Raw genomic sequence first — 15,186 nt, 5'->3', positions numbered from 1 at the left:
AACCAGGCGGTGGAAAAAAACCACTGCAATTCCACTGGAGGGTGACATCATGAGACTGGGAAGGCATGGAACATTCAGTGAGGCACTTTACACCTCAGAGTCACCTGCTGCCACCAATTTATTGCCTGAGCAATCTATATGCGTTGTGTCTGAGGGTCTGGCAAGATCTAGGTCCTCAGCGGACGCCAAAACCTCCAACCCATCCTAAGCCGCAGAGCTTGTAGATAGCGGTGGTGTGGGTACCACCGCAATTTCCTTGGTATTAGGGGTTTTCTTTTTGGATTTCTCTCGTTGCTCCTTGGGTTTCCCTGGCTCAGTCTCGGGGACTGAGAATGAGCATGAAGCCAGCTGCTTTTGGGCTCTTCAGCCACTGGCGGGTGTCTTCTTTCCCACTAGACGAAACGTGGGAAGGGAGTGACCCAAGGGACCCCTTCCTAGTGAGAGAAGCCAAAGAAGCTTCTCCGGCTTAGAAGTGGTGACGGATGTCCCTGGTGGTTGGGGGGGGGGGGGGGGGGGTGCTCCAGAAGTAGGTGGAACAGGAGCAACAGGGAGGGAAATTCTCCCCACCATCTAGGGGGCTGGAGTGGTCTTCCGGCTAGGAGAGGTGACCTGGGTTGGCGGAGCTCGTGGTGCCAGTGGCATAAGACTTATGTCATATGTACAGGATGCAGACGTTCAAATTTCCTCTTAGCCTCAGTGTAGGTCAATCGGTCCAGGGTCTTTTACTCTACGATTTTCCTTTCCTTCTGGAGAACCCTGCAGTCTGGCGAGCAAGGCGAATGGTGCTCTCCGCAGTTGACACAGATAGGAGGCATGGTACATTAAGTATTGGGATGTGATGGGCATCAGCAATCTTGACATGTTACACTGGAAGTACAGTGGGAAGACATGGCCAAACTTCCAGCACTTAAAGCACCGCATCGGGGGAGGAACATAGGGCTTTACATCACAGTGGTAGACAATCACCTTGACCTTCTTGGGCAATGTATCACTCTTGAAGGCCAAGATGAAGGCACCAGTGGCAACCTGATTATCCCTCGGGCTCCGGTGTACATGCCGGATGAAATGTACTTCTTGCCGCTCTAAATCGGCGTGCAGCTCATTGTCATACTGCAAAAGAAGGTCCCTGTGCAATATAATACCCTGGACCATATTTGAGCTCTTATGGGGCGTGATGGTTACAGAAACTTCCCCCAGCTTGTCACAAGCTAGTAACGTCCGTAACTGGGCAGAGGATGCTGTTTTGATCAAGACTGACCCAGATCTCGTTTTGGACAATCCCTCCACCTCCCCAAGGCATTCCTGCCTGTCTTCAGAGGCGACTAAAAGGAGTCTCACATGTTTTGGCCTTTGTGATGGTCCCCTATAGGGTTTGACCTCCATTTTTCCAAAATTTTCCCGAAGAGTGAGCCAATTAAGGAAGGGCGCCTTACTTGGTGCATCGTGTCCATCATGCACTGAGACCTATCGCATCCTTCGTCACTGTGAATCTGCACTTCTGTTCATTCTCCAACTGTTGGGTGAGGTCACCCTCCTGGGTGCGTAATTTTCCATCAAGTATCACTTTCAACACCTTGTTTTCTTGGTTGATCCTGATATCCAGCATGGTAGCCAGTCCGTTGTGTTGGAGCCGCCATGTACCCTGTTGGTTGTATCCCCCTGACTACACAAGGATTGCTCTGCTGATGCCTGCGCTGTTAACCTCCCACAAATGCCAAGGGGTAGATGCCCATCCGTCAGGGGCATCGGGAGTCCCGGCAATGGCCATCTGGCCAGGTGGCCTTTGCTGTGGCTGGGTGGCACCTGTGGAGAGGGCCCCTGGTCGGAGTGAGTGGCATCAGGGTGGATGACATGCAATGAAACGTAGTCCATCATCTCTTGCTGGTGGTGAAACACCAGCAGTCTAAGCGTTCATGAGCTCAATTCAATGCACAGAAGTACAACCCCAAATTGTTCCCCTGGCCACACCATGGGAGGATGTCAGGCTAAGGATGGCAGCGGATCTTATTTGCCCCGGTACCTTGTATGTTCGAGAGCTAATGGTGAATCTTTCTTGACAATGAAGCCTCAGCTCCTTGTTGATCATTTAGAGGAGTTGGTAGAGCACTTGCCCGCGAAAGGCAAAGGTCCCGAGTTCGAGTCTCGGTCCGGAACACAGTTTTAATCTGCCAGGAAGTTTCACATCAGCGCACACTCCGCTGCAGAGTGAAAATCTCATTCTGGCATCCACCTCCTGTACAAGTCAATAAGAATGGGTTGAACAGAATGGACTCCCTAATTGTTCCAGATTGTCTTGCAATTTATCATTTTTCTGAAATGAAAGATCTCAGTGGAAAAAGATACCGTGCATGATGTTAACACTATTAGGGGAACAATGGTGACTGGAATGTCTCCCACATTATCATACTTTTGAAGTGACAGAAATTGGGTAGTAGTTGATCATTAATCAGTAGATAACAAATTTTTATCTGTAAACTTACTTCAGTGTGTCCCACAAAGAATAATAGTTTTATTACTATCTAGGAATCTTCATGAGTTTTAGTGCACTTCAAAAAATGGATAAATTATTTAGTTCTTTTTCTCCAAGCATTTCTCTTGTCCCACCTTCTAAAATGGAATTGTTAACCCCAACAAGGGCTCAAGGGTACCACATTCACAAACCACATCCACACTAAAGAATTGTATGTGCATTAAGGAGCTTATTGAACTGTAGGAAACTGCAGTCATCAGTAAGGAAAACTTCGAATTCATCTGCTGAATAAAGGAACTCACTCTTTCCAACTCAAAGTTGCGGGTTACACCACACATTTTATGTGGGCAGTTGAAGAATCTGCATCGTAAGCATGCATTCCAGTTTCCAATAGAATGTATAACAAAGTACTCACGCTGCTTGAGTGCCATGTTCTTGAGGTAGAGATCGCAGAGACGAGCGAGAGGTTGCAGGCCTGGCAGAGCGTGGGTGGCAACAGCACACTGGCGTGCAGTGCCCTCTGCCAGATTCGCTGGGAGGCACTCTGAATACAGGTAGTGTAGCACAGTGCCCAATACATCCTCTGGAAGACCAGCCAATTGACGCCCCCAATCCACCTGTGCAAGCACAAGTTTTAACAGGTATTCCATTGAAGCAATTGTGGTAATCTTCTTTCTAAATTGCAGAAACATACTTATTATGGTCACAAAATAATTCAGAGAATGATTTCAAAATCAGATTCATTGCATTCCACTGTCAGTTTTTTGTTTTTTTTTCCCATCTTTTGAACAGTTCCTGGATGACCTTCCTGCACCTATCCCATCACTACTAAAAATTATCACCTTATCTCTCCCTTGTATATATGAAGGAAGATTAGAGAGAAATGTATTGTCAACAGTGAGGTCATTAGGGACAGAGTACAATATATGATTACAAAAGTACATACAAGGAAATCAACTGTGCCCTCTTTACCTGGGGTAATTTAGAGAAGTTTCTATAAACTTAAATCTGAATAACCATTGTCCTCCTAAATGCAAGTCCAGTGTGCTAACCAATGTGCCACCTCACTCAGTGTCTTTTTACAAATATGAAAATTATATCACTTTGTGTGTAAGTATATTGCCATATTCCAACTAATCAGTCAGGTCTTTTATCTAACTCCTATATTGAAGTTTTCTTTTTGGCTAATATTCCCTCACCAGATACCCAAGTGCACAATTTTAGAGACAAATTTTTCATTTTGCAATAGACAAGATAAGCATTCGAGTCTAACTCTCAATCTGACAGTTTTAAAATGTCACCAAGTTTCAACCTCTTATTTCATTTCCACTTTATACTGGCAAGAACCACACAAATATATACACATAGTTATTATTTTCTTCCAATCTGTATATTATTCCATGAAATACATAAAAATTTCATTATAAGGGAAAAAACTGACAACTGCCTTCCAGAGCACTGTGCATTTAATGGCTATTTCAAATACAACTAACAAACACCATAAAAAAACGTAACCAAAGTTTTCTATTCACTGTCTACATATTTGGTTGGTTAGTGGGTTAAAGGACTAAACAGCAAGCTACATCAGACCTCTGTCAATAGATAGGTCATCTAGAGTCACTGACATCCATCTAGAGTCAGCGATGGCAGCCAAAAATTTGCTCAAATTATGAAAGAATGCAGGAGAGGTTGAATCAAGGCACTGAAAGCTATACTGACACAAGAGCTGAGAAAAAATTTGGAGAGAGATTGGACCAGTAAGCAGGTCAGAAGCAGACCAAGGCTCTCCCAGGGCTCACCTGCTTCTGACTCCCGGGCTAAAACGGTAACAGAGGAAAGAAAGGTTGGTTGGTTGGTTTGTGGGATTAAAGCGACCAGACTGCTACGGTCATCGGTCCTTTTTTCCAAATACTAAAAACACCCACAGAGAATAAAAGCGATTAACAGAATAGAGCACAGACGACACAGAACAAGAGAAACTTACACAAAGACCAGACAAGACGAACTAAAAACACACAGAGTGTGACGGTGGTTGGCCCACCATAGAAACAAAAAAGGAAAAGCCAACCACCAAGAAACACATTAAAAACTCAGATTAAAATCGTAGGCCAAAGGCCAGAATCAACACAAAAGGACATAACAAACACTCAGATTAAACGATAAAAACCCCCTGCCCGAATAAAACGTAAAACTAAGCCAGCCATAGCAGGGTCATCAGTTAAAAGGGCAGGGAGCGTATCAGGCAGCGCAAATGTCTGCCTGACCACAGCTAAAAGGGGGCAGGCCAACAAAATGTGGGCCACTGTCAAAGCCGCCCCGCAGCGACATACAGGAGGGTCCTCCCGGCGCAGTAAATAACTGTGTGTCAGCTGGGAGTGGCCAATGCGGAGCCGGCAAAGGACTACTGAGTCCCTGCGAGTGGCTCGCAGGGATGACCGCCACACAGCTATCGTCTCCTTGACGGAGTTTATTACGCATTGTCAGTTAGCGCCATTCATCGTCCCATAGCGCAAAAACGTTGCGGTGTAAGACTGCCCTCAAATCAGTCTCTGGGAGGCCGACATCCAGAGATGGTTGACTAGTGGCCTCTTTCGCCAGGCGGTCAACATGTTCATTGCCCGGGATACCGACATGACCGGGGGTCCACACAAAGACCACAGAGCGGCCGCAACGGGCAAGAGTATGCAGGGACTCCTGGATAGCCATCACCAGACGAGAACGAGGGAAACACTGGTCGAGAGCTCGTAAACCGCTCAGGGAATCGCTACAGATCACGAAGGACTCACCTGAGCAGGAGCGGATATACTATAGGGTACGAAAGATGGCGACCAGCTCAGCAGTGTAAACGCTGCAGCCAGCCGGCAATGAATGTTGTTCAGAATGGTCCCCTAGAGTTAGCGCATAACCGACACGACCAGCAACCATCGAACCGTCAGTGTAAACAACGTCAGAGCCCTGATACGTGACCAGGATGGAATAAAAGCGGCGGCGGAAGGCCTCTGGAGGGACTGAGTCCTTCAGGCCCTGTGCCAAGTCGAGCCGAAGGCAAGGGCGAGGAACACACCATGGGGGTGTACGCAAAGTGGCCCAGAAAGGAGGTGGAACAGTGAAAACCCGAAGCCTGGAGAGAAGTTCTTTGACGCGGACCGCGATCGTACAACCTGACCGGGGCCGACGTTCTGGCAGATGGACGACCGATTGCGTGAACAGGAGACTATAGTTTGGATGCCCGGGCAAGCTAAAAACATGGGCAGCATAAGCGGCCAGTAAATGTTGGCGCCTCAATCGCAGTGGAGGGACACCAGCCTCCACAAGTACACTGTCCACAGGGCTGGTCCGGAAGGCACCAGTGGCCAGTCGTATCCCGCTGTGTAGTATTGGGTTCAGCACCTGCAACGCAGATGGGGATGCTGAGCCGTAAGTCAGGCTCCCATAATCCAGATGGGACTGGATTAACGCCTGGTAGAGCCGTAACAGGGTAGATCGGTCGGCATCCCAGCTGGTGTGGCTCAAGCATCTCAGAGCATTTAGATGCCTTCAACACGCCTCTTTAAGCTGCCGAATATGAGGCAGAAAAGTCAACCAAGCATCAAAAACTACCCCCAAAAACCTGTGGGTCTCCACCACAGCAAGGAGTTCGTCGGCAAGATAAAGCCGCGGCTCAGGATGGACCGTTCGGCGCCGGCAGAAATGCATAACGCGGGTCTCGGCAGCCGAAAACTGAAAACCATGCGCTACAGCCCAAGACTGCGCCTTGCGGATAGCGCCCTGTAGCTGACGTTCAACAGCTGCAATGCCAGTAGAGCTGAAGTAAAGGCAGAAGTCGTCAGCATACAGGGAAGCGGAGACAGAATTTCCCACCGCTGCAGTGAGTATGTTTATATTGCGATTAAAAACAGGCAGACACTGAGGACAGATCCCTGTGGTACCCCGTTCTCCTGGACTCGGTAGGAACTATGAGAGGCCGCGATTTGCACGCGGAAGGTGCGATACGACAGAAAATTTCGGATAAAGATCGGCAGAGGGCCCCGAAGACCCCATCCATGAAGCGTAGAAAGTATGTTATGACGCCATGTCATATCGTACGCTTTCCGCATGTCGAAAAAGACAGCGAGCAGGTGCTGACGGCGGGCAAAGGCAGTACGGATGGCAGACTCCAGACTCACCAGATTATCGGTGGCGGAGCGGCCTTTACGGAACCCACCCTGAGACGGAGCCAGAAGGCCCCGAGTCTCCAGTACCCAATTCAAGCGTCGGCTCACCATCTGTTCGAGAAGCTTGCAAAGAACGTTGGTGAGGCTAATGGGGCGGTAGCTGTCCACCTCCAAAGGGCTCTTGCCCGGTTTCAAAACGGGGATGACAATGCTTTCCCACCATTGCGACGGAAACTCACCCTCAACCCAGAGACGGTTGTAAAGGTCGAGGAGGCGTCGCTTGCAGTCCACTGAAAGGTGTTTCAGCATCTGACAGTGGATGCAATCTGGCCCAGGAGCGGTATCAGGGCAAGCAGCAAGGGCACTGTGAAATTCCCACTCACTGAATGGAGCATTGTAGGATTCAGAATGGTGGGTGCGAAAAGAAAGGCTCCGACGTTCCATCCGCTCTTTAATGGAGCGGAAGCCCAGGGGGTAATTGGAAGATGCGGAACTCAAAGCAAAATGCTCTGCCAAGCGGTTGGCAATTTCGTCGGAGTCTGTACAAACTGCTCCATTCAGTGAGAGCGCAGGGACGCTGACAGGGGTCCGATAGCCATAGAGGCGTCGGATCTTGGCCCAGACCGGCGATGGAGAGACATGGAGGCCAATGGCGGACACATACCGCTCCCAGCACTCCTGCTTGCTTTGGCGGATAAGGCGGCGGGCCCGCGCACGCAGACGTTTGAAAGTAATGAGATGTTCAATGCAGGGATGTCGCTTGTGACGCTGGAGCGCCCGCCAGCGATCTTTAATCGCTTCAGCGATCTCAGACGACCACCAAGGCACAGTCCACCGCCGAGGGGACCCAGAAGAACGGGGAATGGCAGATTCGGCGGCAGTAATGATGCCCGTGGTGACCGTTTGAACCACCGCATCAACACCATCATTAGAGAGAGGCTCAATAGCGGCAATGGAGAAAACAAGTACCTGATAAGCTGTCGGAGCTCAGCTAGATGGTGGAAGAAACCGCTGCAGTTCCACTGGAGGATGGTATTGTCCATGGCTGAGAAAGGAGTGACGGGACTGGGAAGGCAGATTACGCCGCTGGGTCACCTGCTGTCTCCGATGGAGCACCCGTGCAAGTGCTATCCATTGCGTCTGAGGGACCGGTGAGATCGAGGTCCTCAGCGGACGCAAGAATCTCCACCTCATCCTCAGACGCAGAGCTTGTACGTAGCGGTGGAGTAGGTGCAACCGCAGGTGCCTTGGTCTTACGGGTCTTCAATGTCGTCGTCTCTTGCTGTTCCTTTGGTTGTCGTTGTTGAGAGGGCTTATTGGAGTCAGTCTCCGGGACCGAAGATGATCGCGAAGCTCGACGACCAGCGACCTGTGGCTTCTTCAGCCACTGGTTGGTGTCTGCTGTGCCGCTGGTAGGAACCTGGGAAGGGAGTGACCCAAGGGATCCCTTCCGAGCGAGAGAAGCCGAAGAAGACTTACGCTTCTCCGGCTTAGAAGTGGGGACTGGTGTCCCTGGTGGTTTAGTGGGTGCTGCTCCCGAGGTAGATGGTGTGGGAGCAACAGCGAGAGAAGGGGCCCCCATCGTCAAGGGGGCAGGTGAGGTCCTCTGACTCTGAGAGCTGACTGTTTGTGATGCAGCTAAAGGAGCTGGAGCAGGAGTGACAGTTGAGGCATAAGATGCCATCATGCGCACTGGATGTAGCCGTTCAAATTTCTGCTTAGCCTCAGTGTAAGTCAGTCGGTCCAGGGTCTTATATTCCATGATTTTGCGTTCTTTCTGTAAGACCCTGCAGTCTGGCGAGCAAGGTGAATGAGGCTCTCCACAGTTGACACAGATGGGAGGCGGAGCACATGGAGTATCGGGATGAGATGGGCGTCCGCAATCTCGACATGTGAGGCTGGAAGTGCAGCGGGAAGACATATGGCCGAACTTCCAGCACTTAAAGCACCGCATCGGGGGAGGGATATAGGGCTTGACGTCACAACAGTAGACCATCACCTTGACCTTCTCCGGTAATGTATCACCCTCGAAGGCCAAGATGAAGGCACTGGTAGCAACCTGATTGTCCCTCGGACCCCAATGAATGTGCCGGACAAAATGAACACCTCTACGCTCTAAGTTGGCGCGCAGCTCGTCATCAGACTGCAAAAGTAGGTCCCTATGGAAAATAACACCCTGGACCATATTTAAACTCTTATGTGGTGTGATGGTAACGTTAACATCCCCCAACTTGTCACAAGCAAGTAACCTGCGTGACTGGGCGGAGGATGCCGTTTTTATCAAAACTGACCCAGAGCGCATTTTGGACAAACCCTCCACCTCCCCAAACTTGTCCTCTAAATGCTCTACAAAGGACTGAGGCTTCACGGATACAAAGGATTCCCCATCAGCTCTGGTACAGACGAGATACCTGGGCAAATACGTGTCACTGTCATTCATTGCCTTTCGTTCCTCCCATGGTGTGGCCAGGGATGGCAACGATTTGAGGTCATAAACGTTACCTTTAAAATGAGCCCTCGAACACTTAGAGACTGCTGGTGGCTGGCCACCAGCAAGAGATGATGTGCCACGCTTCATTGCGTGTCTACATCTACATCTACATCTATACTCCGCGAGCCACCTTACGGTGTGTGGCGGAGGGTACTTATTGTACCACTATCTGATCCCCCCTTCCCTGTTCCATTCACGAATTGTGCGTGGGAAGAACGACTGCTTGTAAGTCTCCGTATTTGCTCTAATTTCTCGGATCTTTTCGTTGTGATCATTACGCGAGATATATGTGGGCGGTAGTAATATGTTGCCCATCTCTTCCCGGAATGTGCTCTCTCGTAATTTCGATAATAAACCTCTCCGTATTGCGTAACGCCTTTCTTGAAGTGTCCGCCACTGGAGCTTGTTCAGCATCTCCGTAACGCTCTCGCGCTGACTAAATGTCCCCATGACGAATCGCGCTGCTTTTCGCTGGATCATGTCTATCTCTTCTATTAATCCAACCTGGTAAGGGTCCCATACTGATGAGCAATACTCAAGAATCGGACGAACAAGTGTTTTGTAAGCTACTTCTTTCGTCGATGAGTCACATTTTCTTAGAATTCTTCCTATGAATCTCAACCTGGCGCCTGCTTTTCCCACTATTTGTTTTATGTGATCATTCCACTTCAGATCGCTCCGGATAGTAACTCCTAAGTATTTTACGGTCGTTACCGCTTCCAATGATTTACCACCTATGGCATAATCGTACTGGAATGGATTTCTGCCCCTATGTATGCGCATTATATTACATTTATCTACGTTTAGGGAAAGCTGCCAGCTGTCGCACCATGCATTAATCCTCTGCAGGTCCTCCTGGAGTACGTACGAGTCTTCTGATGTTGCTACTTTCTTGTAGACAACCGTGTCATCTGCAAATAGCCTCACGGAGCTACCGATGTTGTCAACTAAGTCATTTATGTAAATTGTAAACAATAAAGGTCCTATCACGCTTCCCTGCGGTACTCCCGAAATTACCTCTACATCTGCAGATTTTGAACCGTTAAGAATGACATGTTGTGTTCTTTCTTCTAGGAAATCCTGAATCCAATCACAAACCTGGTCCGATATTCCGTAAGCTCGTATTTTTTTCACTAAACGTAAGTGCGGAACCGTATCAAATGCCTTCCTGAAGTCCAGGAATACGGCATCAATCTGCTCGCCAGTGTCTACGGCACTGTGAATTTCTTGGGCAAATAGGGCGAGCTGAGTTTCACATGATCTCTGTTTGCGGAATCCATGTTGGTTATGATGAAGGAGATTTGTATTATCTAAGAACGTCATAATACGAGAACACAAAACATGTTCCATTATTCTACAACAGATTGACGTAAGCGAAATAGGCCTATAATTATTCGCATCTGATTTATGACCCCTCTTGAAAATGGGAACGACCTGCGCTTTCTTCCAGTCGCTAGGTACTTTACGTTCTTCCAGCGATCTACGATAAATTGCTGATAGAAAGGGGGCAAGTTCTTTAGCATAATCACTGTAGAATCTTAAGGGTATCTCGTCTGGTCCGGATGCTTTTCCGCTACTAAGTGATAGCAGTTGTTTTTCAATTCCGATATCGTTTATTTCAATATTTTCCATTTTGGCGTCCGTGCGACGGCTGAAGTCAGGGACCGTGTTACGATTTTCCGCAGTGAAACAGTTTCGGAACACTGAATTCAGTATTTCTGCCTTTCTTCGGTCGTCCTCTGTTTCGGTGCCATCGTGGTCAACGAGTGACTGAATAGGGGATTTAGATCCGCTTACCGATTTTACATATGACCAAAACTTTTTAGGGTTCTTGTTTAGATTGTTTGCCAATGTTTTATGTTCGAATTCGTTGAATGCTTCTCTCATTGCTCTCTTTACGCTCTTTTTCGCTTCGTTCAGCTTTTCCTTATCAGCTATGATTCGACTACTCTTAAACCTATGATGAAGCTTTCTTTGTTTCCGTAGTACCTTTCGTACATGATTGTTATACCACGGTGGATCTTTCCCCTCGCTTTGGACCTTAGTCGGTACGAACTTATCTAAGGCGTACTGGACGATGTTTCTGAATTTTTTCCATTTTTGTTCCACATCCTCTTCCTCAGAAATGAACGTTTGATGGTGGTCACTCAGATATTCTGCGATTTGTGCCCTATCACTCTTGTTAAGCAAATATATTTTCCTTCCTTTCTTGGCATTTCTTATTACACTTGTAGTCATTGATGCAACCACTGACTTATGATCACTGATACCCTCTTCTACATTCACGGAGTCGAAAAGTTCCGGTCTATTTGTTGCTATGAGGTCTAAAACGTTAGCTTCACGAGTTGGTTCTCTAACTATCTGCTCGAAGTAATTCTCGGACAAGGCAGTCAGGATAATGTCACAAGAGTCTCTGTCCCTGGCTCCAGTTCTGATTGTGTGACTATCCCATTCTATACCTGGTAGATTGAAGTCTCCCCCTATTACAATAGTATGATCACGAAACTTCTTCACGACGTTCTGCAGGTTCTCTCTGAGGCGCTCAACTACTACGGTTGCTGATGCAGGTGGTCTATAGAAGCATCCGACTATCATATCTGACCCACCTTTGATACTTAACTTAACCCAGATTATTTCACATTCGCATTCGCTAATAACTTCACTGGATATTATTGAATTCTTTACTGCTATAAATACTCCTCCACCATTGGCGTTTATCCTATCCTTGCGGTATATATTCCATTCTGTGTCTAGGATTTCGTTACTGTTCACTTCCGGTTTTAACCAACTTTCCGTTCCTAATACTATATGCGCACTATTTCCTTCAATAAGAGATACTAATTCAGGAACCTTGCCCTGGATACTCCTGCAGTTTACCAATATTACGTTGACTTTTCCTGTTTTTGGTCTCTGAGGACGGACGTTCTTTATCAACGATGATAATGTCCTCTCTGGTAAGCCGTCAGGTATTTTATCGTTTCGCCCAAGGGGGGGTCCCTCTAACCTAAAAAACCCCCGTGTGCACGCCACACGTACTCTGCTACCCTAGTAGCTGCTTCCGGTGTGTAGTGCACGCCTGACCTGTCTAGGGGGGCCCTACAGTTCTCCACCCAATAACGGAGGTCGATGAATTTGCAACCATTATAGTCGCAGAGTCGTCTGAGCCTCTGGTTTAGACCCTCCACACGGCTCCAAACCAGAGGACCGCGATCGACTCTGGGCACTATGCTGCAGATATTAAGCTCAGCTTGCACTCCGCGTGCGATGCTGGTTGTCTTCACCAAATCAGCCAGTCGCCGGAAGGAACCAAGGATGGCCTCAGAACCCAAGCGGCAGGCGTCATTCGTTCCGACATGTGCTACTATCTGCAGCCGGTCACACCCAGTGCGTTCAATAGCTGCCGGAAGGGCCTCCTCCACATTACGGACGAGACCCCCCGGCAAGCACACCGAGTGCACACTGGCATTCTTCCCCGACCTACCCGCTATTTTCCTAAGGGGCTCCATAACCCGCCTAACGTTGGAGCTCCCTATAACTAATAGGCCCGCCCTCTGTGACTGTCGGGACCTTGCCGGAGAATCGGCCACTGGCCCAACAGGCGAGGCATCCTGTGGTGGCTCGGAAACGATGTCATCACCACTAGGAAGTACCCCGTACCTGTTGGAAAGGGGTAAGGCAGCTGCCACGCGGCCAGATCCCACCTTCGCCTTTCGGCCAGGCACGCGCGAGCCCACCACTGTCCGCCATTCACCCTGGAGTGATGGCTGACCGGTAAGATGCTCACTGCCGGAAGACGCAGCGACATCAGGGGTTCCATGCGATTCCAAGGCCACCGAAGTAGGCATAGGTCTCACCACAGTTGCCCCAACGCCACTACGAGCCGACGCCTGCGCCTCGAGCTCGATGAGCCTAACAGACAAAGCCTCCACCTGCCCCCGAAGAGTGGCCAATTCTCCTTGCGTCCGCTCACAACAACCACAGTCCCTGCACATGACTATGTTTACCCTACAAGCGAACGGTGTACTCGCCTTATTAGCAGCAGGAAATCGAAGTGCTCTCTCACCGACGGTCTAACCGACACTGAGCTGTTCTAACCAAACAAACAAAAGCCTGTACGATACGAGGGTCGATAGCAACGGCGATACTGTACACTACACTGTTATTAAAATAAAAGGTTGTGTCTAGTAGGCACTCAAACACGCAAGAAATTACAAAAATAAAATAGTAACTACCCAGATAACTGAAAATAAGTTGTACCTGTTTGAAGCTCGTAAAAATGTGTAACAAGCGAACGGTGTACTCGCCTTATTAGCAGCAGGAAATCGAAGTGCTCTCTCACTGACGGTCTAACCGACACTGAGCTGTTCTAACCAAACAAACAAAAGCCTGTACGATACGAGGGTCGATAGCAACGGCGATACTGTACACTACACTGTTATTAAAATAAAAGGTTGTGTCTAGTAGGCACTCAAACACGCAAGAAATTACAAAAATAAAATAGTAACTACCCAGATAACTGAAAATAAGTTGTACCTGTTTGAAGCTCGTAAAAATGTGTAACAAGCGAACGGTGTACTCGCCTTATTAGCAGCAGGAAATCGAAGTGCTCTCTCACTCACGGTCTAACCGACACTGAGCTGTTCTAACCAAACAAACAAAAGCCTGTACGATACGAGGGTCGATAGCAACGGCGATACTGTACACTACACTGTTATTAAAATAAAAGGTTGTGTCTAGTAGGCACTCAAACACGCAAGAAATTACAAAAATAAAGTAGTAACTACCCAGATAACTGAAAATAAGTTGTACCTGTTTGAAGCTCGTAAAAATGTGTAACAAGCGAACGGTGTACTCGCCTTATTAGCAGCAGGAAATCGAAGTGCTCTCTCACTCACGGTCTAACCGACACTGAGCTGTTCTAACCAAACAAACAAAAGCCTGTACGATACGAGGGTCGATAGCAACGGCGATACTGTACACTACACTGTTATTAAAATAAAAGGTTGTGTCTAGTAGGCACTCAAACACGCAAGAAATTACAAAAATAAAATAGTAACTACCCAGATAACTGAAAATAAGTTGTACCTGTTTGAAGCTCGTAAAAATGTGTAACAAGCGAACGGTGTACTCGCCTTATTAGCAGCAGGAAATCGAAGTGCTCTCTCACTCACGGTCTAACCGACACTCTGATGCCACCTACTCCGACCAAGGGCCCTCCCCATGGGCGCCACCCAGCCACAGCAAGGGCCACCTGGCAGGATGGCCATTGCCGGGAGTCATGATGCCCAGGGAGATGGGCATCTACTCCTTGGCATACTTGGGGAACCAACTGTGCTGACATCAGCAGAGCGATCCCTGTGTTGTCAGGGGGCTACAACCAACAGGGTACATGGCGGCCCCACCACAACGGACTGGCTACCGTGCTGGATCTTAGGTGCAAAAATGTATGAGGTCGTCGTCGCAGCGAAAAGCTACACTGCACAGTGCAGCGTGGTAATCGCACCCAGCGATGTATCCGAAGAGATGGAAAACGAGCTGGACACCATTGCAACGACGAGAAAGCTGGCTAAAGGTCTCAATGCATGACAGATACAGTGCACCATGTAAGGCGCCCTTCCCCAATTGGCTCGCTCTTCGGAACAATTTAGAAAGATGGAGGTCAAACCCGAGAGGGGACCATCACATAAGGCCGAAACATTTGAGACTCCTTTTAGTCGCCTCTTACGACAGGAAGGAATACCGCGGTCGTATTCTAACCCCCCAAACCCACAGGTGGGGGGGGGGGGGGGGGGCATGCCAGGAGATTCATAATAGTAAATGAGAGGAAGCTAAAAATGTAATGAATGTCATATGGCCTGACAATAATAAAATAAGGTGAGACAAATTAGATCAGCAAGTGGGTGGTGCTAGAAGAGTGTCCGTATGGACTCTGTATGTGGCAGGGGTCATCCCTCCCATAGTCATCCCACTCCTGATCCACTATAAAGTGTTACAGAGCAGACCACCACCACCAGCACCACCACCACCACCACCACCACCACCACCACCACCACAACCACCATTCATTCACT

General features: G+C 48.5%; 1 protein-coding gene across 3 annotated transcripts in view; it reads right to left on the bottom strand.

Annotated features, from left to right (window-relative positions):
* The window catches only part of LOC126236967 (uncharacterized), a 128,726-nt gene that overhangs the window by 85,642 nt on the left and 27,898 nt on the right, over positions 1-15,186 (bottom strand). For all 3 annotated transcript variants that reach the window (XR_007545015.1, XR_007545016.1, XM_049946681.1), the window contains one exon: positions 2,886-3,087. Coding sequence is in view for 1 of the 3 variants with exons in the window: in XM_049946681.1 (XP_049802638.1) it covers positions 2,886-3,087 (202 nt within the window). In the remaining 2 variants the exon portion in view is untranslated. The remainder of the gene's footprint in view (positions 1-2,885; positions 3,088-15,186) is intronic.

Source organism: Schistocerca nitens, chromosome 1 (assembly GCF_023898315.1).
Source record: "Schistocerca nitens isolate TAMUIC-IGC-003100 chromosome 1, iqSchNite1.1, whole genome shotgun sequence".
In the NCBI taxonomy this organism is placed as follows: Eukaryota; Metazoa; Arthropoda; class Insecta; order Orthoptera; family Acrididae; genus Schistocerca; species Schistocerca nitens.
This window is presented reverse-complemented; position numbering and strand designations above follow the sequence as displayed.